The sequence below is a fragment of the Camelina sativa genome, chromosome 14, assembly GCF_000633955.1.
Source record: "Camelina sativa cultivar DH55 chromosome 14, Cs, whole genome shotgun sequence".
Classification (NCBI taxonomy): Eukaryota; Viridiplantae; Streptophyta; class Magnoliopsida; order Brassicales; family Brassicaceae; genus Camelina; species Camelina sativa.
Genome location: NC_025698.1, coordinates 6827082 through 6854857, shown reverse-complemented (window position 1 = coordinate 6854857; position 27776 = coordinate 6827082). Strand labels below are relative to the sequence as shown.

The window sequence follows — 27776 nt, the reverse complement described above, 5'->3', positions numbered from 1 at the left end:
AAGATAATGCTTTTTCAAACTAAAGTCTTGTTTGTCTAGAAAAAAAAAGATGAAGATTCTTTGTAAATTCCATTTGAATTGCTGTTATATTTGTTTGGTACGGGTAATTTAGGATTTAGGAATAAAGTAGATAACATTGATTTTTTTTGTTTTTTACAAAGATAAGCAATATTCCTCCACTATATATATTCATCAAGAACCATTTATTCATTTCTTAATTAGATCATTTAAAGCAAAATGGGCTATGAGCTGGTCCATGGAATTGGTCCCCGGTTCGTCTGTTGCACCGTTTCTAGTATACATAATTAAATGTGTATATATGTGCGCTAATTTATAATTTTTGTATATGTATTAATAATTACTGACGTTTATATATATAGCTGATAAAATATACACACACATTACATTTTCAACATGATGTGTACGTACTACGTATTGTAGATGAAGTAATTAAGTCATTTTAAATATTCTTCTTTTGTTTCCCTTAGTCCTACGTATTTTACTTTAGGTTTTGAATTTTGACATTCATTATCTTTTTTTTTAACGCTGAATCAATATTACCAAAAGAAGGTTCAAAGACAATAACCAGCAAAAATGTAACCAATAAGGAATCAATATCTTCATTATCTTATAATTAGTTTTTTTTTCTTTTGGGTTATTAAGTTAATTAATTACTCTTTTGTACATCTATCTTATTTAGATAAAATGTCAGATCAGAAACTTGTAATTAATATATCCTTAACAACATATAAGTATGTCACATGATTATATATTACAAATATTATGAGGTCTTTCGAATTGCAGGAGAATAAATAAATGATAAAAATAGGAAAAAGCAGGGAATGTCAAGATTCAAAGCGAGGTTACTTTAAAACAATTCCAATTTATATGATCTTTTTCAACTTATCAAGATAAAATCATGATGTAGATATGATGCTAGCTGGACATGAATGCAGTTTATATATATATATAGTATGTAACTACGTACACAAACATATTGGTCTAAGCTATAAAAATGTTACATTGGGTTTTAAAGTTCATGGTATTCTGTGTATTACTGATATAACCATATGATTAGATGTCGGAAATCCCGAGAAACCGAATAAAACTTAATTAAACATGTTTTTACTTTTCTTTGGATTGAGCGAGAGCCATTGTGGTAGTGTGGGGCTTTTGAATCTCATGCCAAAAGGAATTAATTAAAAAAAAATGAAAACTAAAGAGTTGAGAATGTTCTCAACGGCTGAAATTTTTATCCTTTCCTCCTAATTTTTGTCTTATATAAGGCTCGCTCATAGTGTCGGTTTTTTTAAATTACTCTTTGGTTACACATATTACTGGAGAAGTTTTGTGATTGAATTAATCTGTCGACAGATGAATTTTTCTTTAAAGTGTTATATATATATTAAATGAAATATATATTAGTGGCGGCATACATAACAAAAAAAAAAGCATCAAAATTGTTATTTTCCCAAAACTTTGAGATTAATCAAAATGATGTGTGAGAAAAGCAAAGGACAGCACACATGCATAATAAGAATGCGGAAGAGAATGACTAAAATGTGAAATTTAAGATTCATTTTTTTTGTTGGTGTTGCTTACAAATTAAATGCTTGTTGATGTATATCTAATGATGGAACTTACAAAAATACGTTTTTATATATTCATAGAAGTCAACCATGTTTAATATATATGATCAAATGCGTATAAGGTTTAGTCATTTCGATTCATTTGTCCAAAACCAAAACTATATATATATATATATATATATATATATATATATATATATATCTTCATTTTATATATAGATATATAGTCAGGAGTTATTCATGCATGAGATTGCAAAAACTATAAATCATAAATTAAGAGATATAATCAATACCTTTTCAATCTAATAAAACTATAGCGAATGATGTTGTTATCATAAATATTCTAATCTAACCAACCCTAAAATTACTTCATCATGATATATTATGTCAAGGTGGATGTGACTTGAATCTTTATTCTGATTATCTAACACAGAAATGATTGAAATCTTAATTATATATAAAGATCAGTAATGAATTTATTTGAATTTCTTTCCCTGATAAAGATTGTTTAAAGAGAGTCGGCATCTTAAAAGAAGTTTGTGTTATTTTTGAAGGATACAATCTTTGGTTGACCAAAAATTGATGGTTCCATCTAAAAAGAGAAACAAATCGTCCGCCTTTGCACGCTTGTCACTTAAAAACTAGTATTATGATTGAGTTCTATACTATAACTGTCTTTTAACTAATACGATGGGTTTGTGAAACTTTAATTATTATTAGAGTATTTGCTTATTCACAGTATAAAAATAGCTAGCTGTAATTTAGAGAACGTTCATGTGCGAATTTCAAGTATATCACTAAAAGATAGAAATGTGATAACGTGATATATACTATACATATATAATTAATGGGACTCAAAAAAAGAATTATTAATTGATCTTTAAAGTATTTAGATACAAAAAATTGCACTCGTCTTGCAAAGGAATAAATCTTTATTGCCCTAAGAATAACTACGTATAGAGTCTTGATTTTATTTTGATATATAGGAAAATAAATAAATAAGCGATAAATATAGAACTTAGTACAAACTCTTTAGCAAAGAATAAAAGAGATATATACACAAATTAAAGCGTCATAATATAAAAGGGGAACGAGTAAATACGAACATCTTGAAAATTGTGAACAATTTTGGACCATCAACCTAACGTCATTTATTCTTGTGGACCCTTTTTTATTTTGTTACTTGATAGATAAAAAAAGGTGAAAAAGACTAAAAATATACTAGTATAATACTGTAAATTATCCAAAGTTTTGGGCTCAACGCCTCAGACCAAACAATATATATTTATATGCAGGACCGAGTGATTATCTTATAATTCTCTACGGTAAACATAGAGTTTGTAGTTAATTAGTAGTCACCCATAATTTAGAAACGAAAGTAACAGTGATAAATATATGGATGGAAAAGACAAAAGAAGAATTTCAAGAATTTACCAGAAGAAGACACAACAAAACAGAAACAAGTAAAAAATTAAAAGATAAAGTATCTCAAATATGTGATCTGATGTAGTAAAGGATAAAGACCATAGGGATAAGTAAAGAACAAAGTGATTCATGCCATTGTTTTTTTTTTTTTTTTACTTTACTTTAAACAGTGGGTTCACTAAACACATGTAATTTTAAATTGTAATGGCTATGACATGATTACTACTGCTAAGAGCAGTAAGTCTGAAATATTAAGCAATATCCTCCATTTTACCACGACTTCCTATTTTTAGTGAATCGATCACACTTAACTTTCGATACTTTTTGCCCATGCTTCCTAATGTACACTACCAAAATTATGACGGTACTATACATCATTATAATTAGATGTAAATACGCTGGCTTTTTACATGGCTACTGCTGTTTTCTTGTATGGTACAATTTTAGTTGGTTTAGTGGGTGGATATATGATTGTAATTGTAAACTCCAGAGTCCAGAGTAAAGATTTAAAGAAATATTTTTAAAAATTAGGAAAAACACTAATATATGTATATAGTTTGTGATGGGAATTGAGTTGTTCATATTGACGTCGAATGATGTATGGTGCATCTAATATGAAAATATCGTTTACGTACTTAGAGAAAATGTACTTATTTATATATTTGAAGAAAAAAATATTTACTGAAATATATTATCCAAATATTGTTACTTTGTTACTGTCTTACTGATCTAAATCATTTATAGTACCATGAAATAAAAAGACAATGTTAGATGTTCTTTTACAAAAAAATTTTGAATATTAACTCCGGGGTTATATTATTATATATTTATAAAGCAAAAATTTATAATAAATACACGAAATATTGTAGGACCCTAACTTCTGGTTAATAATATAATTCACATGCCTGACATGACAACCTCGAGAGTCCAAAGTCTTACAAGTTATAGACGACGTATGAATTATCTTCAATATTCCTTTGCAAATAAAATTAGAAAAACAAAAGAATGTTCTATCACTTCTATGTAATTCCCAAGTATTAATTATTAACTATAAAGTTATATCAAATAAACTATTTAATCATCTTAATAAATTATTTTAGAAAATTTTGATCTTCAAAATAGTTCCCTAAAATATTATTATTCAGATGGCATGCATATATATCATCCAAAATTTACCAGGATTTGGGTACTAAACTACTAACTAAAACTGTAATTTATACACAATAAGGTGACTTTTTCAGCTAATACTGCATACTATATGCTTCATACTTCATAATAAGTAACATTTAAAATTTTATGGTTACAAAATATATATTTTATTTTTGTAATTAGCTTTGTTAACTTATGAAAGTTAACTTCTTTTTTTTTTTTGACGATAGTTAACTTATTTTATTTATTCGTACTTTTATGCTTGTTTCACTGCTTAGTCTCCCCCACCACTCTCTGACACATTTCTCTCTCTAAAAATTGTGTAAATTTGATGTCTGATAGTGCAAGCAAAGCAATCACCCATGACCTTTTAATTTTCTTTGTTTCTCCCCTTCTCTGATCTTCTTTACTTTTGTTTGTTTTTTTTTTTAGTTCTTTATCATACATGATAAAACTATAATTCTAGCTAGGTTATATTTCTTATAATATTAGTCATTTACTACCAGTAAATTAAACGTACTTTTTCGACAAACCATATCTATTAGAAATAATTTGATTGATTATATTTTATTTGTAAACAATTTTAATATACTAACATATTAAACTGGCATGATTAATGCTGTTGTTTTCTATTTGTCTGTGTAAAAATATGGGAGGGAAGGAAGGAGAGAGAGAGAGAGAGTGAAATGTTGAAAAATATCTAGTTTGGTTTTCTCTCTCTCTTGCTTTTAGGCTTTAGGCTTTCACTACTAATACTCCTAAGCTCTCTTAGTTTAAGACATTGCCTTCACATCCCAAAACACAAATGCAAAGCTTTGTCTCCTCCCTCCCTTCAAAGTCTTTCATTACAAAACCCTAATATCTCTAATCTTCTCTTTAAGGGTTTCTATTTGGTTGATGCTCATAACTATAGCTTCAACAGAGTTTCTGAACTTTAATTTTGAAGCATAGTAAGATCAAGGTTTGCTGCTTTTAGTTGTGAAGGTACGTGTTCAGCTCCTAATTCAGTTCATTCATCAACAACCTGATTCGCATTTCTTGCATAACCAGTCTTGCTTGACTTCTCTCTCTCTCTCTCCCTCTTTTGTGTTAAATCTCTCATCAAAATTTGGAGAGAAGAGGACATTAGTAATCAAAGAAAGAACAGTTGTTTTCAGTTTTCATGACCCATTTTTTTTTAGTGGTTATCATAAATTTCTCACTTAAATTGAAGTAGAAGACTTCTTTTGAAGTGCGTTTGTCAGTTTTTGTTTGAGCAGGCTTGCAATAAGAGTTTTATTTCCCTTCATTTTTTTTTTGTATTCTTCCGATTTGTCTTATAATTTTGGGGTTTCCAAACTTTTTTAAAAAGAGTAAAATAATTTAAATTGCTTTCCGTGAGTTGTTTCTAAAAAAAGTAGAAACTCTAATCAAGCAAGTGTCCACCTTTAATAGTTTAATCATTTTGGTCTTAGTCACTAATATTTTCCCACCAATTGTCTTGTTTTCTTCTTTGCTAGTTTCTCTGTCTCCAAACCAAGAAACAGATTGCAGAAAATAAAAGAAAAGCAAAAAGGTTTTTGAAGAAGACCCAATTAAAAACAAGATGGAAATTGCAAGTCAAGAAGATCATGATATGCCCATCCCATTAAACACTACATTTGGTGGTGGTGGTAATGGTAGTCATGGTCATATGATTCATCATCATCATGAGCTTCATGCCCCTAATTCTGCTCCTCCAACTCACAACAACATTACTACTCAACCACCACAAATGCCGCTACATGGCAATGGTCATGGCAACAACTATGATCATCATCATCATCAACAAGATCCTCATCATGTGAGTTACAACGCCATCATCAAGAAGCCTATGATAAAGTACAAGGAGTGTCTCAAGAACCATGCAGCAGCTATGGGAGGCAATGCTACTGATGGGTGTGGAGAGTTTATGCCAAGTGGTGAAGATGGCTCTATTGAAGCTCTCACTTGCTCAGCTTGCAATTGCCACAGAAACTTCCACAGAAAAGAAGTGGAAGGCGAACCTGCAGCCACCGCCATGTCTCCTTACCACCAACAACCGCATCCACCGCGAAAACTGATGCTCAACCACCACAAGATCAGATCAGCCATGCCGCACCAAATGATCATGCCAATTGGAGTTTCTAACTACCGGTACATGCATAACAACTCCGAGTCCGAGGACTTTATGGAGGAAGATGGCATAACCACCGCTTCTAGATCGCTACCACACCCACCATACAACCAGAAGAAAAGGTTTAGGACGAAGTTCACGCCGGAACAGAAGGAGAAGATGCTGAATTTTGCTGAGAAAGTTGGGTGGAAGATACAAAGACAAGAAGATTGTGTTGTTCAAAGGTTTTGTGAAGAGATTGGAGTGAAGAGAAGAGTCCTTAAGGTTTGGATGCACAACAACAAGCTACATTTCTCCAAGAAGAACAATAATAGCAACATTAACCTCGAGGACAACGACAACGAAAAGAGCAACAATCTGAACAATGTTGATCTGTCCGCTAATAACGACATCATCACTAAAATCGTTCCATGATGTGATAATTAAGTAACGTTATTTTAATATGATCTATATATGATTATTATTTAGCTATTGTTATCTTAGCTATTTAGGGTTCTAATTTTATTTTCTAGCTGGTTTGGTTTTATTTATATACATAAACTCATTTCGCTATCAGCTGATCCATGGATTTTATATATATTTCTGCTCTTTGTTGTGTTTTATTTATTTGGAAGTTATATATATATCAGCCTTGTTGTAATAAATGCATGACCAGACGTATTTTTCTTCTTCTTCTTTTGGGTATGTAAGTAAAGCTACTTTGGTTATATATATCATATTGAATCATTAGACTTTTCGTAGTTCGTGATCATTGTGCTCACCAAATCTGCATGCAATGTAGGCTATACGTATCTCCGTAATGTACATGACTTTTGAAATCGGTATAAAATATCTAAGATGTATACTGTATTTATGGAGGACCACAACTTCATCTTCATGCCTTGGCTTATACTTGATCATCAAATACCGGAGTAGAGGCTTATCACTTATGCCTCTTGTAAAGAAGAAGATTAGGGTGAAATAAATTGGAGAAATATTTAGAGAAAGAAAATAAAATAATAATTCTGCTAATGGAGATCTGAAGAGTGTACTAACGAGTTTGCAAGTCATGTCCTCTCGTGTGTGACGTATAAGGTTGAGTAAATATGTGGTTGGTGTCACAAGCGATCACATTTATTAACCCTCTTTGCTTATTACGTATGTTCAATAATTAATTAAATAGAAGTTCCACCTTTTAGGTAAATATTAATTTGTATAAACCATATATAGGATTTGTGGTTAAGATGCTATGTTCTTGTTTATTCACATGTTTCAATTTCCTTTAGTTTATGTATAGAATAATTATCATGCGTCGCATGTGTTATTATTTAGTGCGTTCATCAAACTCATTCACTTTTTTTCCCATTTCAACCGAGTTTTATGTGAATACAAATTCGAAATTTTATTCCGTTTTAAGGTTTGGTTTACCAACAATATATCTACGGAAGAAATATATAATTACCAAACCTCTCGTTCGGTTCAGTAAAAAAATTTCATCTTTGATTGGACTTAAATCGGTTTATTGTATATATTTTCTAAAATCGGTTTATCTTGTCCGGTAAAAACTCCAAAAAGGAAACACGAGTATTATGCTGAATTCATGCTATCGATATATGATAGACAAGATACATAAGTACTAACAACAATGATAACATAATTATAACAATCCATGTATATGAACATAGAGACTATAGTGTACTCATTGTTTGACGCAAAATAATCTTATACTAATCTAAAAAAGTCACCAAACTCAACGAGCTAAAAGAAAGGACTAAATAAATTGTGTAGGATGGAGAGTCGTCACTATTACATTTAATTTGGGGTCAATAAATAAGAAAAAATATGATATTCTGAGCCATATTTATTATGTTTTGCCAAGGAAACTCAATTAATGTTGCTGAAAATAATAAGGTCCCCTCTTTTTCCTATTCTAAGCTTTTTGATCGCATATTATCTGTTTCAAAACAATCCTACTGCATGCTTCAATAAAGACTGATCGATCAAGCCCGAATTAGTACTGAGATCGATCTGCAATAAAGTCTTGGTGAGAACTGTGAAGTGAAGATCTACAGATAGAGCTTTTTGGTTTCGTTTATACCTTCTGTAAACAAAAGAAGCGACCAATATCTACGTACACATGATCATGTAAAGCAATGATCCGGGCAAAGAGAAGAAGGGGGTAATAGAGATACGGACTACTTCCAAACGTTGGTGCTAAAATCGAAAACTTCACATGTACTAACTAGACCTATTTCCAAAGAGCCAGTTGAATTTTGTCTTTGATGAATCCAAGCAAAGGCAACGTGAAATCACATACGCGATACACTATCAACGGAGTCGGGATGATCTTAACCGAAACTGAAGACTTGAAAACTGACGTGCTTATATATGTTTAGTAGATCATATTGTTATCTTCGCCGGCGTTCATTAAAAGGATATTTGGATCTCTAAAATGCTGACTATGTAGCTCAATCGTCTTTTTTGGAAGTATTCGAATTCGATATGAATTTCCATTGTTGCTTCGATACGCATTTTGAACCTAATAAGATTCCACCGCTAGTGTCTCGAGCATAAGCTCAAGGACGTCGTTAGGGAACGATTTGAATGCTTTTTCGATATTGTCTTGTCTCAAATTTGCTATATTCTCACCATTGATAAATACTCAAGACTGTAAACACTTAATATAGCTTACGTACCATCCGAGTCTTGTTTGATTTCAACACTTTCACTAAACAAAACGTTTTACTACGGTTGGTAAAAAAATCAAAAACTAATGAATCTATCTACGTAAAAAGTAAAACTATGAAAATCATGAAGAAAAGAAAACATAAAGTCAAAAGCAGCAGACTCCAACGTATCAGAGGCTCACGTTAAATCTTAACCCAAACAGCTACACTCGGGATTCCACGGTGGACCACGAACATCATATAATACCCAGGCGGTGCCACATAGGAGTTCGTTGGTCCTTCCACGTCAGCTTTATACGCGAAAACAGATAACTGACTCACGCGCCTCACACGCAACACCAACATCCTCTGGTTCATCGCCGTCGAGTGAGTGCTGAACGACGGCGCCACTAGCCGCACCGACACTCCTCCGTCAAACATTCCGAACGCCGGAATCGCGAACGTGACCGCAAAACCTTGACCGTACAACATATTCCCGGCGAGCTCCACCGTGATAATCGTCGGCCTCACGCGCACGTACTGTGGATCGAGGTAACGCGGGAGGTAAGCCTCGAGGCTGAGCTCCGTCGGGTACGGCCTCGCCGTGAAATTGTAATTCCGGTGAGGATTGCTTCCTCCGACTAAGACTCTGCCGTCGGAAAGAAGGAGAGACGCCGAATGGTACATTCTAGGGATTCGAGTCGGGGCGAGAATTTCGAATCTTCGGGTCGGGTCAGGCTCGTCGGGTAAATAGAAAATCGGGTTGAGAACAGCGTTCATTGCGTCCTCCCAACCAGCGGTTCCGTTAGCAGCACCGTTAATGATCAAAACGTCACCGTTTGGTAGNACTTCACATGTACTAGCTAGACCTATTTCCAAAGAGCCAATTGAATTTGTCTTTGATGAATCCAAGCAAAGGCAACGTGAAACCACATACGCGATTCACTATCAACGGAGTCGGGATGATCTTAACCGAAACTGATGACTTGAAAACTGACGTGCTTATGTATGTTGTTTACTGAGCATAGCTCAATCGTCTTTCTTGGAAGTATTATATTCGAATTTCCATTGTTGCTTGGATACGCATTTTGAACCTAATAAGATTCCACGGCTAGCGTCTCCATCATAAGCTCAACGACGTCGTCGTTAGTGAACGATTCCACACCCGAAGAATGCTTTTTCGATATTGTCTTGTCTCAAATTTGCTATATTCTCACCATTGATAAATACTCAAGACTGTAAACATTTAATATAGCTTACCATCCGAGTCTTGTTTGAATTCAGCACTGTCACTAAACAAAACGTTTTACTACGGTTGGTAAAAAAATCAAAAACTAATGAATCTATCTACGTAAAAAGTAAAACTATGAAAATCATGAAGAAAAGAAAACATAGAGTCAAAAGCAGCAGAGTCCAACGTATCAGAGGCTCACGTTAAATCTTAACCCAAACCGCTACACTCGGGATTCCACGGTGAACCACGAACATCATATAATACCCAGGCGGTGCCACGTAGGAGTTCGTTGGTCCTTCCACGTCAGCTTTATACGCGAAAACAGATAACTGACTCACGCGCCTCACACGCAACACCAACATCCTCTGGTTCATCGCCGTCGAGTGAGTGCTGAACGACGGCGCCACTAGCCGCACCGACACTCCTCCGTCGAACATCCCGAACGCCGGAATCACGAACGTGACCGCAAAACCCTGACCGTTCAACATTTTTCCGGCTAGCTCTACCGTGATAATCGTCGGCCTCACGCGCACGTACTGCGGATCGAGGTAACGCGGGAGGTAAGCCTCGAGGCTGAGCTCCGTCGGGTACGGACTCGCCGTGAAATTGTAATTCCGGTGAGGATTGCTTCCTCCGACTAAGACTCTGCCGTCGGAAAGAAGGAGAGACGCGGAATGGTACATTCTAGGGATTCGAGTCGGGGCGAGAATTTCGAATCTTCGGGTCGGGTCAGGCTCGTCGGGTAAATACAAAACCGGGTTGAGAACAGCGTTCGTAGCGTCCTCCCAACCAGCGGTTCCGTTAGCAGCACCGTTAATGATCAAAACGTCACCGTTTGGTAACAGCAACATATCGCCCATGACACGTGGCGATGGCATCTGCTCCATGATCCATCTCGGATTCGGGTCGGTCACTTTCAATCTCCCGCACGAGCGAGATCCTCCGACGAAGATTTTAGGGATCGTCCTCGCCGCTTTAAAGAACGCTCCCGGGGGAGCACCGCCGCATACCATAACCTCAGCCGCAATCTTCGATCGGTTACTTTCTCCTGTGAGTAAGAGAGGGAGGAGCACGGAGGAGCCAGTGCTTGGGTAATTACGTTTATCGCCGCCGGGAATCGCCGGAAACTCCTTGATGATTCGGTGGTTGACGAAATCGAACAGAATCGATCTCCGATTAGCGAAGATGAAGAGGTTGCCGTCGGGGAGGAGATGAAGAAACGGATAAAGATTGTTCTCTTCATTCGGATCTCTCGTCTCGGCCAAGAATCTGAGATTGAAGACGGATTTGCCCGGATTCTTGGGGTAAAATTCGTAGGAGAAGGCTCTTCTGCCGCCGACGATGATGATCCGACCATCGGGAAGAATCTGATTTGTTGAATACCACCGGCGAGAGGAGAGATACGCTCTGTTCTCAACCCAATCACACGAGAGGCTTCCAACTCCGTCGCAAGGTGTGAAAACACGTACAGTTCTTTCGCCGGAGCCGTAACCACCGGTTTGGATTAAAGAACCGGAAGCGTTTAAAGAACCGGAGGAGCACCACGTGTCGTACCGAAGTGTGAGTGGGCGAAAAGTGTTCGAAGCGACGTCGTAGAGTAGAGAATGAGCAGAGCAGTCGAAAACGGTGGCGTTTTGGCAGAGATGAGGAGGGAGAGTGAGATTCGAAGGGCCGTAGTCGGTACGGTCGAAGATGACGACTTTGTTGTTGTGTAGAAGCTGCATGTGCATTGCGGATATACCTACACTCGGCTGCAGGAGATCCCACCTCCCGCCGGTGAGTATCGCTAACGGTGAACGTGGGAGGAGCAAATCCGACGTGGAACAGAGGAAGAAGAAGGAGAAGAAACATAAAACGATGGCGTTAAGGTTCTTCTTGAACCTTTCTTGTTTCATTGTTCGTGATTATTTTCAGCTCTGAATCTGCTTTCTTCCGGTGAAAGAGGTTTTAACAGTTATAGCTTTTTGGGGTAATTACTAGGGTTATTGTGTGTTTCTTGAAACATTTATGGTGTTGTTTCTTTCTGGTGAAATGTGTGATCAAGACTCACAGTGCTCTAGTACATAACGAGATTTTTGTATCATATGGGTCAAGATTTTATTTATTGCCTTTTGCAATTTGCATATGAGTGGGTGAATTTTAGATCTGTGTTATTATTGATCACGGACCATATTCAGTTTGGATTCTTTTTATCAATTTGATGTATGAACAGTTTCAGAAATCAGTAGTCCAAAATAAAATTTGTTCATTTATGTCTTGCTCCAAATTCTTTTAAGGGAACAGAGAGTCCCGCCATTAGTTAGCTTCTGACCGCAATGGGGTAGCAGTTGTACTGAAGACCAATAAATTAGTGAAATTATTTATTTAAGTACAAATTTTTTTTAATAACTAATCCATACAGTAAAAAAAATCTGAACTGAAACCCAATTTATTTCTTAAATATTACTATTGATTTTCAATAGTTTTAAACTCTGTTTTGATTATGTAAACCTATTCTATGTATGGTTAGCAAAAGCAAAAATAGTTACCTCAAATAGGGTAATTTATATCTCACTAAAAATAATATCAGGTCAAGGCAAAAATAACTGAAAATATTCCAGAAAAGAAGGATTAAACAAAGATATAAAAACCTATAATTGGAGTTTAGGAGAAATGAGGACCATAGAGATTTAAAATTAATGGTTGGTTAATCTCTGTTTATTCTTAATCCTCCATTGACTCTTCTCTCTCTCTCCAGTCCCTCTTGTTATTAAAGCAAATCCGTGATTCATATCTGAAATCTTTTAGTCCCGGCAGGCCAATTATCTGAAACCACAACCTCCGCTTGAGGTTCTGCCGGGAGATAAAAAAAAAAAACAAAAAATAAAAAATCTCAACGGCTTTGATCGCAGCATTTACAAAATATTCAAAATGGCAGCAGCGTTTTTGATTCTTGGCGGCTTCTTTTTATCGTTATTAGCTATAGTGGCTCCACAGGTTGGAGCCCATGTGGCTGTCTTTGATAGCTACTGGATGCAACGTAAAAGCGATGCATTGAAACAAACATTTGGTTCTTACGATCCTAATCCACTTAACGTTACCAACCACTTTAATTACCATGTCAATTTGTGAGTTCTTCTTGTCTTTCTTAGGTCATATTTTTTTAACCTGGCTTCTCAAACAAGTAATCTAATAAAAACAATCTTGTTCTTCTAAACAGAGCTGTGGATGCCACGGAATCAATAAACGATACAAGGAGAGAGCTTACACAGGTCAGAAGTCGTCGAAAATTGCAAAAACACGGCGGAAAATGCGTAGCTTATAACCCCATAGACAAATGCTGGCGATGCGACCGTAACTGGGCAAATAACCGGAAGAAACTAGCGGATTGTGCTCTCGGATTCGGCCGGAAAACCACAGGAGGAAAAGACGGACCGATCTACGTTGTCACATTACGCATTGACAATAATCAAATTTATGGAATAGAGAGCAAACTAAGGAAAATAACACAGAGTTGATGGAAGAAGCAATAAGATCACATTTATGCATTGACAATAAGCAAAGTTTATTGAATAGAGAACAAACTCGGGAAATAACAGACAGGAAATCGGAAGGAATATTCCCAAAAAAGCTTCAGAAATCCCTTCAGTAACCGGATCCTCTGATTTGGTTTTGGGGTCAAGTGTCAGTGTTCGAAGAGACACATGATCACTAAACAGCAACTTCTTCTTATTCTTGTTCTCTCCATTAAAAAGTGCTAGTGGATGGAGCACCCATCGTGTTGAGACATCAAAGAACATTGCACATATATGCAGATCTATGGAACAAATTTTGTCCTAAGTCTTGTTGCTTGAACTGAACGACCATATCACTTGGTAGGCCTTATTAATCTGGTATAGGGATATGCACAAGCGGTTGTCAAGGTTGCACATGACGATCTCGCAAGGATTGGAATTGGCAAAGGGAGCTTTAGAGATGACTTGAAAAGCTTCGGTGTGGAGATCGAAAGATACAACTTTGGTTTCTTCGCACTCTGTGAACCAATGAAGCGACCCATGCAGCCACTTAAATTACCATGTCAATTTGTGAGTTCTTGTCTTTGCTAGGCTATATATATTGTTTTCACCTGGCTTGTTAAACAAGTAATTAATCTAATAGAACAAATCTTGTTCTTCTTAACAGAGCTGTGGATGCCTCGGAATCTAATACAAGGCGAGAGCTTATACCCATGTGAGAAGTTGTCCCAAAAAGCAAATTTTTATTGAGATATCACATTGTGCATTGAAAAATATATAGAGTTTTACAGATGAAAAAAATATGAAGTCTTATATATCTAAAAAAAATAGAAAAAATAGTTATATTAACTAGTAATTTAGTTATTAGATTCAATGGATAATGTAGTAAAGAGGTAAATTGTGGCTGTCAAGCTGGCTAAACCGCGGGCCAACTAAAGCCTAGTTGCTTGCTTAAGTATTTAACCTAGTTCTTAGAGACGGTTTTATATTTCTACGGGTCCATTGTGTATACCACGTTTCTGTACGCTTTATTGAGATATTGAAAGGTTTTTTTTTTTAAATGTTTTTTTGGTTTTGATCTACGAGAGATACAAAATAATTTCATTTCTCGTTGAAAACTAATTTATATTACTATGCTTGTTTTTCCTTATTTTTTTGTAGAAACATGATTGGTGTGATTTGGATAGACTTTATATTATGTTTTATTTCTTTATCTATGAAATTGCTATGTAGTGTGGTAACTTATAACTTGTGACTTGTTTGATTATTATTATAAGTTGCATACACTAACAAACCGCATAAAAAATGTCTTCTAATTTAATAATGGAATCAACTATTTTTTATTTGACTTGCTAAAACTGGCAACAACAACAACAAAAATCTTTGGAATTGGGGATAAAAATTGAAAACTCAAATTTTTTATTTTTTTAACCGCGGTTCACCTCTAACCAAAATCCTTTTGCTTCCAGCTACATTATTGTTCAGATCTTTTCTTAGGTGTTCATAACAGCTACATCCTTTGGAACTGTGTAAAAGCAGCCAAAAAAAATTATCATTTGAGATAAATATGCTTTCAAGTCAAATTTATTGGGTCTCACCATAGAGCTGGAAAATAGTATTTTTTACTGAAAATTGTTCAACTTCAAAATAGGAAATGAACTAAATGAATGAGATGAAAACTTAATTTTATTTTATTTTTAACTATATATATAGATTTAAATTTCTATGTTTGAATTAATATTTTTGGCTAAATAAAAAAAATTGTTTAACAAAGCAGTTGTGGAAATCAAATATTATGTGTGTATATTTTTGCAAGAAACAAACGAATCTTTGACTAACTAATTCTATTTTTTCCTTTGCAAATTTTTTGACATTAATTATTGTTTAATGTATTTTTGTTTATAGAATCTAGGAAACTCGTAAACTAAATAACTTCAATTTGCTAATCAGCTCAACATTAAATTTTATTTTATATAATATTTTGTAATAAATATTTATTTCAAAATAAAAATTAATAACATATTAGTATTTTTTAATTTTTAATTTTTATGTTTAAATATATGTATATATATAACTTCAGGTATTATTGTAGATATATTGTTAATATTAACTTTTTTGTATTCAGCTATTCAAATATATGTTATAAATTATAATCTGTGTAAAATGCAGGTCTTGAGATTCAGATGTGTCTGTGTAATTAGGTCATCACCAATGGTGATGCTAAAAAAAAGTGATAAGGATTGTACTGATTAAAACAGATTATTTTTAATTAAATCAGCTAAAGTTTTGTTATGATCGTAGCTTTTAATTTAGTTTTTTTAGAAACTCTAGTGTTTGTCTAGCTGCGATTGGCTAAGAGAAAAAAAAAACTAACTATTTTTTTTTCCTTCTTCGCTTCCTTCTGTTCTCTCTCCACTTCTCCAACGCCGATCAATCTTTGTCCGAGGAAGACCGTAGCGACGTCTTATGCTGCGACGGCTGGAATTGCTCCGTCCAAATCCTCCGTGGCACCACCACCTCCCTCCTCCTGCTGTGGCGGCGGAGGGAAAAGCTACCACGACCACCAATTTGCCTCCTCTATTGCCTGATTCAATCTGCAATATTGAAGAATATGATTGAGAGTCTCTTTGTTCCTACCTTGCGTGTTGGTTACCCTGTGAACATTGATGCTCTTGATGTACTATACGAGAAGGTGGGATTGAATTGAATGAAACATAGATGCACATTAGTCTGTATGTTGTATTGTAGCTTAAATCATTGCTTTTGTTTACAGAAATGGCTCTGGCTCAAAATCCTGTGGGTGGAATGCAAGCTGCAAAGATGGGAAGAGTTTTAGTTACAATAGTAACATTAACATTGTTGTGTTTGTTGATGTTAATGGCGACGACTTGATTACGCCTGTTCTACAAGATGCATATAAGGTAACCAAATGTAATGTTTTTCTAAGAAGAAAGTAGCTAGGTACAGTCTTAGGCTGGTTTGTTTGAAATGTGCGAGAGTCATGTTAGGTTTTCTTTGTTGAATTTTCATGTTTTCCTAAACTGCCGAAGAAGAGGTTGTTGAATCAAAGGAAGAAATTGCTAAGCAAGAGCTTTGGCGATGTGCAATCTGTACATATGACAATGATTAGAATATGTTTGTGTGTGATATTTGCAGTGTATCATCCTGTGGCCAAAAATCAAAGTGTCAATAAAGTACAGGTACAATATGTGTTAGTGAGACTTTGGATTTATACAATCTCTCTTTGCATCTGCATAAGATACACAAATATCATGTGTTGGTGATTATAGTCTTGTGTATGGATCAGTTTGCTGAGTATTTTTTGGTCTGCATTTTGTAATTTATGAAGTTGCAGGTTTTTGAGCTGGTGTTAAAAGGTTCTTAAGTGCTGCTCTTGTTCAGATTCTCAAAAAGGGAATCAAGTTTGGTTTGTACGTTCAAACCAAGGTGGAGTTTTGTGTCCTCTTTGTGGTGAAACAAGAACCGTATAGCTGAAGGGTTTTTACCGTGACGTTACTCTGAAACGCTGAAGTTTGGCGAAAGTCTAAACTGGGTTTGGAATCAAACAGAGGATTGATTTTCAAGGTATTATCTATCTGAAAGTGTGTGCTCTTTGGCTTGATCATCTTTGCCTCATGTGGATATTTGTGAAGATGAGTAAGAATATGGTGACAAGTCTCAAATTTTTGCAACAAACGGACAATGGAAGTGAAGGTTTTGGCCAAAATGAATAGATTGGTTTTGTGTGCTCCTCTCATTTCTGTTCTGCATCACTCTTCGGTTTCAGTCTTGCTATTCTAGAAAACACAAGAAACCTTAAGCCTTGAGAGATACAGTTTTTTGTTGGATTGTAGAGATTCATAGATTGTTTATGTTTTGTTGATCCATTTTTGTTGAATATCATTTGACATCATTTGATTATGGTATATGATCTGTGTGTTTGTTGTATGTAGTGATGGATTGTTCATCAGAATCCCATTTTTGTTTTTTTTGTTGCTTCTTGAAAAACCCAAAATTAGGATCTACCATTGGAGGCATACAATTTTACAGTTCTTAAAACAAGTTTAACCAAACAATTTTCAAAAGTTAATATTAAACTATTCCTAACCCCACTTAAGCATTCTTTTTTATCTCCCCCCATTGGAGATGCCCTTAGAGAGGAGTGAGTGAAAAGACGTAGTATACAGAGATGGACTATTTACTGATTACTCCCAACCGTTTTGTGTCTTCAAACAAATCAGAAGCAACATATGAAAAGGATATTATAGACATGAACACTGATATAAAAACACTCTCTAAACCATACCAGAAAGCAGAGGAAACACGCCAAGTAATTGAGTTCAACCATGTAAGATGATGAAACAATCAAGGAAAAAAAAAAGGGTTAAAAAGGTTATTGTTCTGAGTAAAAGAGCTTGAAACTTTCTAAAAAAATGGTGTAAATAAGAGTCTTGCTTACTTACGGATTATGTCCTTTGGAAGAAGTAAAAGATTTTTCACCAATCATAGATCCTTTTGGATGAGGCTAGGAGAAGTTTGAGAGCCCCTTGGAGACATGGTTGTAATAATCAGCTTTTCATTGGCTGGACAGGGCAGCGAATGCGCTGCAGTGCCTCATTTATCTCAGTCTTCTCTAGGGGAAACCTTGGAGATGGAGCCTTCTCCTTTGACTCTGGCTTTCGCAGATGCAGTTGAGACCAAAACCATACCTTGAAGAGGTTGCAAACTCGGACGGACAATAACAGATAGTTGATGGAAGTGACAAGATCACATTATTGAGATATAACATTTTTGCATTGAAAAATAAATAGCAAATTAATTTATTGAATAGAGAACAAACTCGGGAAATAACAGACAGGAAATCGGATGGACTTTTCCCAAAAAGCTTCAGAAATCCCTTCCAAAATAGGATCCTCTGACTTGGTTTTGGGGTCAAATGTCAACAGTGCTCGACGATGCACATGATCACTAAACAACAACTTCTTCGTCTTGTTCTTGTTCTTGTTCTTGTTCTCTCCATTTAAAAGTGCTAGTGGATGGAGGACGGATCGTGTTGAAACAGCAAAGAACATTGCACATATATACAGATCGATGGAACAAATGTTGTCCCAAGTCTTGTTGCTTGAATTGAACGACCATATCACTTGGTAGTCCATTGCAATGTGGGATAGGGATACGCACAAGCGGTTGTCAAGGTTGCACATGACGATCTCGGAAGGATTGGAATTGGCAAAGGGAGCTTTAGAGATGACTTGAAAAGCTTCGGTGTGGAGATCGAAAGATACAACCTTGGTTTCTTCGCACTCTGTGAACCAATGAAGCGACCCATCTACAAACACAGGATCGGTTGAACCTACAACACGATAAGGAGAAGCGGGAGTGACATACCTCCAAGAGCCGGTGCTAAAGTTGAAAACTTCGCACGTGGTAGCGTTTTCTAGGCCCAATTCTGAAGAGCTGTATAGCCAAACGGCCTTGTAAGTGCCCGTGATTATGTCTTTACCGAATCCAAGCTTAAAGACTTTGTGTCCGAGCTTGGAGTAACTTTCTCCCAAGTCGATAATGCGTTGTTGCAACCCACTGAGAGGAAGAGGCCGATGCCATCTAGTGGTGGGGTTGACCACCAAACCGGATTCTGTGTGATGGTAGAGACAAACGAGACCGTCACAGCTATTACCGGAAACCAAGTACTGTGTGTTCTGCGTCTCCCAAGGGGTAGGGATATCGACCAATGATGATGAACCCAACACCAGTGTTCTTAAAAGTTGTGTGTCCGGGGCCTCGGACACCATCAGAACATCTGGATCTCCAGATTGCTGTCACCGCTTCAACTGTCTTCCTTGGAAGAATCGTGATTCCATCGTTGACTTCCATGGCTTCGACACAGCCTTGAACCTCAGCAGAGGTTTCACCGCTAGTCTCTCGAGTATGCCCTCTACGACATGGTGGGGCAGCGACGAGCATCTTTTTTTCGACACCATTCCACTCGCCGTTCCTTCCTATTGTCACGAGTCACGACATACGCTTACTTATAAGCAATGGTAAATAGGAGAAAATTAAGGAAAGATTACACACTACTTAGAATTTAGGAAATTTAACATTAAGTTTGTCCCAAAAAAAAAAAAAAAAAAAAAAGAAATATAAACACAAACACAACAGATCATATATTTATGACCAAACATTCCATTTATTTGCCATTTATTATTGTTTGTTAAATAAATACAAAAACCATGCAACAAAAAAATCCACTTTACGTTTGAAACAATTTGTTCTTAGTCTATTTCCACATGATTGTTCTCTATAACTACTTTTCCTACCTATAGAGATAGAAAGATAGAAATTGGTTAGTCTTTGATAGTTACTCAACGTAAAAGCGATGCATTGAAACAAACATTTGGCTCTTACGATCCTAATCCACTTCCACTACAATAAAAAGTGAATATTGTTACCAATTCAATAGTCATAATATATGATTTTTTGGTCACAAATACTTTATTGTGACGAAAATGAAACGGATTGAAGAAGGTCACAATAAAATGGTCACAAATGGGTGTAAGTCACAAAAAAGTCATAAACAGTTGTGACGTTTTTGAAGTAACAATTCGTCACAAGTTGTGACGATAATTGAATAGTCACAAAAAAAATTACAATTTATGACGGTTAATAGAGTCACAAATATGACACAAAACATGACCCAAAAAAGGTCATATATTTGTTACAAATTAGTACTATTTTAAGTCACTACGTTGTGACTTTTTGCCACCAAAATACAGTCACAAACTAGACACAATTAGTGACTCAATTAGAGACACACAACCATCACTATTTTTATTTTAATTTTTAATTTTATTTTAATTTTAATTTTAATTTTTAATTTTTTTAATTACCATAATTTGTATTTATTTGTGACATTTCACGTTCCTAGATTTTAAAAAAAAATATTAAATCCATTCACCATATTTCAACAAATATATAATTATAGAATAAAACATGAAAACTAAAAATAATATGCAAACGATAATATATAGATAACAAACTAACATTCAAATATAAAGTTGATACATAAACACAACTGAAAGGAAATATAAACCAAGCACAAAGTTAATCCATAAACATAATTGAAAGAAAATACAAACAAACCATAATAGTTAGATAAAGGTGGATGGTCTTGGTAGTGGTGTTGGATTTAGACATTTTGACTTACAAAAGATTCAACAAGTTTCTCCATAGCTTCAAGTCTTTTCTGGATTTGCTGATTTTCTTCGAGGTTTTTTTTCAGATCAGTTTCCATCTCCTGCATCCGAAGTGTTATTGTCTCTACTTCTTCACCAGATTGTGGTACACTTGAAGAGGCACCAACAGATGGTAAAACCTCACTAAGTGCTCCAAGTCCAAAGATATGACCATGTTTAGATGATCCAGCAGCCTAGAAATAAAAAATAAATACATAAGCTATCATACACCAAACCAATACAACACACACAACTCACGACCAAACAATAACATATATGGTGACTAACAAATTTGCTCACGACCAAACACACAACTCACGACCAAACAACTCACGCCCAATACACCACCCGTACGTAACTCAAACCAAACAATAAAACACGACAGTTCCATGGTGACTAACAAATTTGCTCCACCCTAATAACATATATGGCTAAACCTCAATATACTAATCACAAATATATAATCTCAAAAAAATCTTAAAGAATAAAAGGTTTTGAAATGTTACCTTGATATAAATCTCATTTTTCTCAGCTTTGTCAAGATTTTCAGCTGTCACATTCTCTTCACCAGAAGATTCAAGTTGTTCCAAGCGTTCTTGCACATGCTTTTCATAAGTTTCTGCGACCAATCTTGCTCGTTGATCAACATAGGTTCCGTCAGGCTTTTGATGTGTTTTTTTCATCACAACAATAAAGGAGTAATCTTCATTGTTTGCTTCCTATAAACAAACAATAAAACTAAGTTGAACTAACACAAAAATGATCACGAATTTATATGGAAATTGATAGAAATTTAAACATTACCAAAGCAGCTTGAACTTTGACATACGAACATGAACCTGCTAGATGAGAATGTGGGCCTAAACCATTGCGATCAGACATTCGGGAAGCACGAGCCTTCTCACTTGTTGCTTTTGCTTTTGCTGTTGCCCAATGTGCCTGCATAATCGTCCAATAATCAGACAAAATCCAATCTGGTTTTTCTCCTCCCTTCTTAGCATGGCTTATCATTCCTTTGAGGCGATATGCAGCAAGCTTATTGAACTCTCGTTCAACTTGATAGTTGATAGAAGCATCCCAGTTAAACTTTTTCTGAGAAAACAAAGTAATCACACATGATGAATAATATTGTAAATCATTTATGAAATAGCTTAATGAAATATAATAGACAACAATACTACCATAAACAGTGTAAACCAGGTTCTTTTGTAGAAGGGAGGCACTTTTCTCCAAGAGTACCATGGTCCCTTAAAACAACTTTGAATGACCTTTTGTACACCAGTTGATATTTGGGTGTGGTATTTAAACCTGCTCCATTAAAATATATTACTTTATTTTGAGTTATAACTATGTGAAAGTAATCAATAGTATGTTGAAATAAATCCATACCATTTAGCACCATTTAACCGAGATGGATGCAGCACATGTAAACTTGAACGATCCACAAATGGCTCTTCCATACTTACACTATAAACACATAAACATTCAAAAGTTATCAATCCCAAATTTTACAAAGTGAAAAATTAAACGACTCTAATCTAAATGAATAGAGATTAACAAGATTTGTAAAACTGTAAGCAAAGATTGTGTAAAACCACAACAACAACGATTAGCAAAGATTTGTAAAACTTGGAAGCGAGTAAATAAATTACAGAAATACCTTTCAGTGAGATCTGTGAAATGAAAAACAGCCCAATAGATATTATAAATGGGAAGTGGCATAGAGACCTGAGAAGTAGAGGGAGATGGTTAAATAGTTTTGACGCAGTTTTAGGAGTTTTAAGAGTGGGAGAAATTTCACAAAAAATTAAAGTGCTAATGAAAATTTTAGGTTCTATTAGGAAAAATTAAGGCGCTATTTGGTATAAAAAACAAAATTTTAAGGATTTAGAAAATTCTAATATGGTTAATTTGTTTTTTCAATTAACTTGTTTGCATATATTTTTATGTACAAATATCTAAAAAAATTAGAGACAATATTATTCCAACCGGTTAAATTACACCCTAAATAAAACAATCATTAATAAAACAAAAATTGAACATCTGATTCTAATTAATTAATTAATTATAAATAAAAAACGATTTGAACGTACCTCATTCTCTGTAAATTGCTCGGACAAATCAACTACATCGCATCCGGATCTGTCTTCGTCTTCTTCAGCGGCGGAGAAACCAACTCTCTCTGGTCTCCAGCGTCGATCGACATATATTTTTTTTTTCCAATTGAGAAGATGAGAAGTTTATCTTCTTTTTTTCACCAGCTATATAAATATATATATATATATATATATATAATCGGATCAAATAATAATGGGTTTGGCTAGTCTTGGACTTGATTAATTAAAACGTGATTTGTTTAGTGTAAATAAAAAATAGTGGAGTGAGGAGGAAGAGGAGATCGATCGCTTCTCTCTCTTTTCTCTGCTCCATAAGCATAAATAAAGAATGAATAAAAGAAGAACAAGACAAGAGAAATAAAAAAAACAACAAGAAGCTGCGTGAAGTAGAACAAGCTCATCTCTTCTCACTTATGCAGCTGCGTGAAGTAGAGGTGTCTCCGTGTCGACAAGCAAAAGCTGTTTTGTCCATGTATAAAGTGTGAGAATGATCCAAAGTTTCAAGAAGAACGTATCGTATGGACACACTTGTACAACAAAGGATTTATGCTTAACTATTAGGTTTGGACTTCTCATGGGGAAGATTACAATATGTTAAACAACGATTCTGAAGAAGATGTGTTCAGAACTGAGTCTCACACAGAGCCAATAGATCCTTATGTGACAATGGTTTCAGATGCATTTGGTAATACAGAAACAAAGTTTGATCAGATGTTGGAAGAAGAGTCTAATGCTGAGGCAAAAAAGTTTTTTGATATGTTGGATGATGCAAAACAGCCAATTTATGATGGATGTAAAGAAGGTCTTTCAAAGCTCTCATTAACGGCTCGGCTTATGAGTTTGAAGACAGATTATAATTTATCTCAAAAATGCATGGACTCAATTGCTCAAATGATGCAAGAATATTTGCCAGAATGTAACCACTCACCAAAATCATACTATGAAATTAAGAAGCTTATGCGGTCTTTGGGTTTACCATATCAAAAGATTGACGTTTGTCAAGATAATTGCATGATATTCTGGAAAGATGCTGAGAAGGAAGAGAAGTGTTTGTTCTGTAAAAAAGATAGATTTCATCCTATTCAGAAGATTGGGCAGAAAAAAATTGCATATCGTCAAATGTTTTATTTACCGATAGCCGATAGAAAGAAGCATGATCATAAAACTGCAACAAGAATTGATGATAACAAGCGACAAAACAATCAATGGAAGAGGAGCGAGGGTTTACATCATGGAAGGTGCTGGACTAACGCTGCAATTTGTGAATAATGTGATCATACACAATATTTACGTCAAGCAAATCGTTACCAGTAACGGTGGGTTGATCAGAGACTCAGAGCAGCACATAGGGCTTAGGACAAAAAGTGATGGAGATGGAATCAGCTTGTTTGGAGCAACAAATATTTGGATCGATCATGTCTTAATGACAAGATGTGAAGATGGTAACCAAGTGGTCTTGGTCTAGTGGTTTCCACTTGAGAAAGGAGTTGTCCTGTTGGTCCAGGTTATGGATCAATTCTCCTCAAGTGCGAAAATGTTAGACAATTCCATTTGGCCAGGACTTTCATCCAATCTGCTCCGGACCCTAGGGGGATTAGGGACCTCGGTCCTGAACCTTCTGGTTAACAAAAAAAAATGTGAAGATGATATGATCGATGCAATTGACAAAAAAAAAATGTGAAGATGGTATGATCGATGCAATTGACGGCTCCACCGCCGTAACTATCTCCAATAGTCATTTCACCGACCACCAAGAGGTACAAAAAACAAACAAATACTCTGTTTTTTACTCATGCAAAACACAAAGACTATATCACTAGATTCAATAGAATATAAAAAGGCCTCCTAATCTTGCAAATGAACAGGTGATGCTGTTTGGGGCGAGGGAGGAACACGTGATAGACAAGAAAATGCAGATAACGGTTGCGTTTAACCACTTTGGTAAGAGACTGGAACAGAGAATGCCTCGTTGCAGATTCGGAACGATCCTTTGATTAGAATTTAGGAAATTTAGCATTAAGTTTGACCCAAAAAAATAAAAGAAAAAGGAAATTTAGCATTATCTCTCAATATATAATAGTATTTACATTTATGTTTTATAGGTGTCCTAAATATCATTCTCTCACTTGAGATTACTCATCGATATTGGCCCAAAAAAAATTTTGGCCAACAAATTAACGAAAGAAAAGAATAATAAGAGACACGAGCTTCGAACTCGTTACCTCACCATCAGTATTATCACCGTTTACCAACAGAGCTAAAGACAATTTCTATAAACTGAAGGCCGAAATATTACTTATTCCACAAATGGCCGCAAGCACATGCTTGGCTCCAACGCCGGCTCAGTGCATACAAAGTACAAGCAACACATTATGGTGAGAATTATCCACATATGTTTAAAGGGGAAAGAAAAAATCTAGAAATTATGTAGTCTTTGGGTTTTATGAGAAAACTTCATACAAAAGTCCAAAAAAAATAACCAAAAAATTAAAAACTCTGCCAAAGATTATATATATAGAGTCAAAAGAAGAACTTTCGTTCTTTGAAATAGCATTTGCAAAATATTTGAAATGACAACAACGTCTTTGAATCTTGGGAACAAATAAGCCGAGAAATTGAACCAAAATAAAACCGGATGTTAATCGAAGAGAAATTAGTCTAACTTTCTTTATTTTGTAACAAATGAACGGTTCTTTTGGCTATTTCCATCAACTTCAAAAATCAATTAGGAAAAAAGAAAGTAATAATTCAAAATATGTTTCAAACGGTTATTTTGTTTATCTTATTTTAGTCATTATATAAAAACAACTAATTCTCGTGGCTGAATAAACTTATTTCACTGAACCAGTAGACTTGCGCTCGAATTCTCACAGAAATCAGGGCTAATATGGACTTCTCGGGTGATAAACAACTAACCGTCGTCGTGTGTGAACAAACCTATCTCACATTCTTTTTTTTTTTTGGTAAAAATGTGAAGAATATTTCAAATACTTTCCTTTTGTTTTTAAAATTCCATATTATCAAGACGATCTTATAGGAATTTCCATCAAATCATAAATCTAGATGCACAAAACTTCAAAACATGATATAGGTTTGTCCGCCCATTAATCCTGCACAAGCAAATAATTAATAAGAGATTTAAAAAAAGCTTTTTTTTGTGCCTTGTCCGAGAAGTTAGATTTTGCATGCAAAATTGAAGAATTGTTTCCTTTTAATGATTACAAAGAGAATCAAATTTGTTCTTAAATATATATATATATAATGAAAAAACTACAAAGTTAGAGGAAAATCGGTATATTCATACCCCAGTTAAGGAGGTATGTTGAATTCATACACCAACTATGACATTGAACAAATCCATACATTAACTTAGTTAAAATTCAAATTCGCTGCATCAACTTGAGAAACTGTGTATAAACATACACAGGCCGTAACGGTGTTAAAAAACCGTTAGCGGCTGCTTACGTGGAAGCCACGTAAGAAACGACGTCGTTTTGGTGAGACGAAAGAGAGTGATTCTTTTCGTCAAAACGACGTCGTTTCTATCTTCTTCTTCCTTTTTTCTTATTTTCCCGACTCGGGTTTAGGTTTTGTGTTCGCGATTTGGGGTTTCTCAAAATTTCTCTCAATCGATCAAGATGTCTTCATCCTCAGCTTCTTCAGGTGCGTAATCGAAAACCTAATGTTTTAATTTTCCTTTTCGTTGTGTATTTTGATAGGAAGATTATTTACTGTGAATCCGTTAATTGTTGAAGGAGTGAGCGACAGATTTACTGTGATTGGAAGAGGAATCCCATGAAAATGTAGATGTGGTCGATTCTCTGTAATGAAGACTTCAAACACAATGAAAAATCCTGGGAGACTCTTTCATTGTTGTCCCATTGGATCCGTCGACGAGGTAATCTATAGGTTAGGTGGTCATATAAAAATTATTCTCATGTGAGAACCTTCTCATTTGTGTATTTTTGTACCAGAATCAGTCTCATTTGTTTAAGTGGACCGACATAAGCATGGTTGAGGAGATGGAAGAGGTTGAAGGTGTGATTGAGAAGATGTAAAGAGAAGTAGGTAGCTTAGCAAAGGGATTAGATGAGATTGAAAATTTCAAACAAATCGCAGAAAGATGTGAGAAAGAGATTGTAGAGCTCAAAGCAAAGGTGAGCTCATGTGAGAAAGAGATGCAAGAGCTAAGGTGCTTCAAGAAACGACGTCGTTTTGACGAAAAGAATCACTCTTTTTCGTCTCACCAAAACGGCGTCGTTTCTTACGTGGCTTCTACGTAAGCAGCCGCTAACGGTTTCTTAACACCCTTACGGCCTGTGTATGTCTATACACAGTTTCTCAAGTTGATGCAGCGAATTTGAATTTTACCTAAGTTAATGTACGGATTTGCTCAGTGTCATAGTTGGTGTATGAATTCAACATACCCCTTAGCTGGGATATGAATATACCGATTTTCCCAAAGTTAGACAACAGAATCTAATACTTAGAATGAAATGGATAGACCACGAGAAATTAAACAAACAATAAAGAAGAAGATATTACATTAACTAACTCTCTGATCTCTGGGTTTAAAGCAATGAGCAATGAGCAATGAGCACTAATCTCTGGTTAACTAACTCTAATCTCTGGATTTAAGTGTCCGGTTAATGGGTACAGTTCGCCCTAACGGTTAAATCCGGTTAGGAGAAACTCACTCGCTCGGTCGTCCAAAGGGCAAAGCAAATCCAACTTTACAGATATGTCAGAGGAGCCAA

General features: G+C 35.3%; 4 protein-coding genes, 1 long non-coding RNA gene and 1 pseudogene across 5 annotated transcripts; 2 read left to right on the top strand and 4 right to left on the bottom strand.

Annotated features, from left to right (window-relative positions):
• LOC104740111 (zinc-finger homeodomain protein 4-like) lies at nt 4726-6874 on the top strand. The gene is made up of 2 exons (XM_010460639.2): nt 4726-5147; nt 5663-6874. Exon 2 carries the CDS (start codon nt 5749-5751, stop codon nt 6709-6711), a length of 963 nt encoding a protein of 320 aa, XP_010458941.1. The 5' UTR covers nt 4726-5147; nt 5663-5748; the 3' UTR covers nt 6712-6874.
• Nucleotides 9147-9722, bottom strand: LOC104743301 (aldehyde oxidase GLOX1-like). The gene has a single exon (XM_010464397.1). It carries the CDS (start codon nt 9720-9722, stop codon nt 9147-9149), a length of 576 nt encoding a protein of 191 aa, XP_010462699.1.
• On the bottom strand, nt 10232-12320 carry LOC104740110 (aldehyde oxidase GLOX-like). Its single transcript, XM_010460638.2, has one exon. The coding sequence runs from the start codon at nt 12069-12071 to the stop codon at nt 10377-10379; it is 1695 nt and encodes a 564-aa protein (XP_010458940.1). The 5' UTR covers nt 12072-12320; the 3' UTR covers nt 10232-10376.
• LOC104740109 lies at nt 12958-14736 on the top strand. The gene is made up of 3 exons (XR_760153.1): nt 12958-13283; nt 13376-14240; nt 14338-14736. It is a non-coding gene; the product is annotated as an uncharacterized LOC104740109 (long non-coding RNA).
• LOC104743300 lies at nt 18491-19685 on the bottom strand (annotated as a pseudogene).
• Nucleotides 20807-22380, bottom strand: LOC104740108. Its single transcript, XM_019235778.1, has 5 exons — nt 22292-22380; nt 22084-22210; nt 21707-21994; nt 21409-21621; nt 20807-21096 (listed from the first exon to the last, which is right to left on the bottom strand). The coding sequence occupies exons 1-5, from the start codon at nt 22360-22362 to the stop codon at nt 20857-20859; spliced, it is 939 nt and encodes a 312-aa protein (XP_019091323.1). The 5' UTR covers nt 22363-22380; the 3' UTR covers nt 20807-20856.

What these genes read in the sequence shown, in the direction of transcription:
- LOC104740111 (XM_010460639.2), top strand. Translation starts at nt 5,749, where the DNA reads ATGGAAATTGCAAGTCAAGAAGATCATGATATGCCCATCCCATTAAAC.
- LOC104743301 (XM_010464397.1), bottom strand. Translation starts at nt 9,722, where the DNA reads ATGAACGCTGTTCTCAACCCGATTTTCTATTTACCCGACGAGCCTGAC.
- LOC104740110 (XM_010460638.2), bottom strand. Translation starts at nt 12,071, where the DNA reads ATGAAACAAGAAAGGTTCAAGAAGAACCTTAACGCCATCGTTTTATGT.
- LOC104740108 (XM_019235778.1), bottom strand. Translation starts at nt 22,362, where the DNA reads ATGGAAGAGCCATTTGTGGATCGTTCAAGTTTACATGTGCTGCATCCA. An exon ending in CCTGGTTTACACTGTTTATG is followed by an intron (nt 21,995 to 22,083) that starts GTAGTATTGTTG and finishes TTGTTTTCTCAG; the next exon opens with AAAAAGTTTAACTGGGATGC. An exon ending in TCAAAGTTCAAGCTGCTTTG is followed by an intron (nt 21,622 to 21,706) that starts GTAATGTTTAAA and finishes GTTTGTTTATAG; the next exon opens with GAAGCAAACAATGAAGATTA.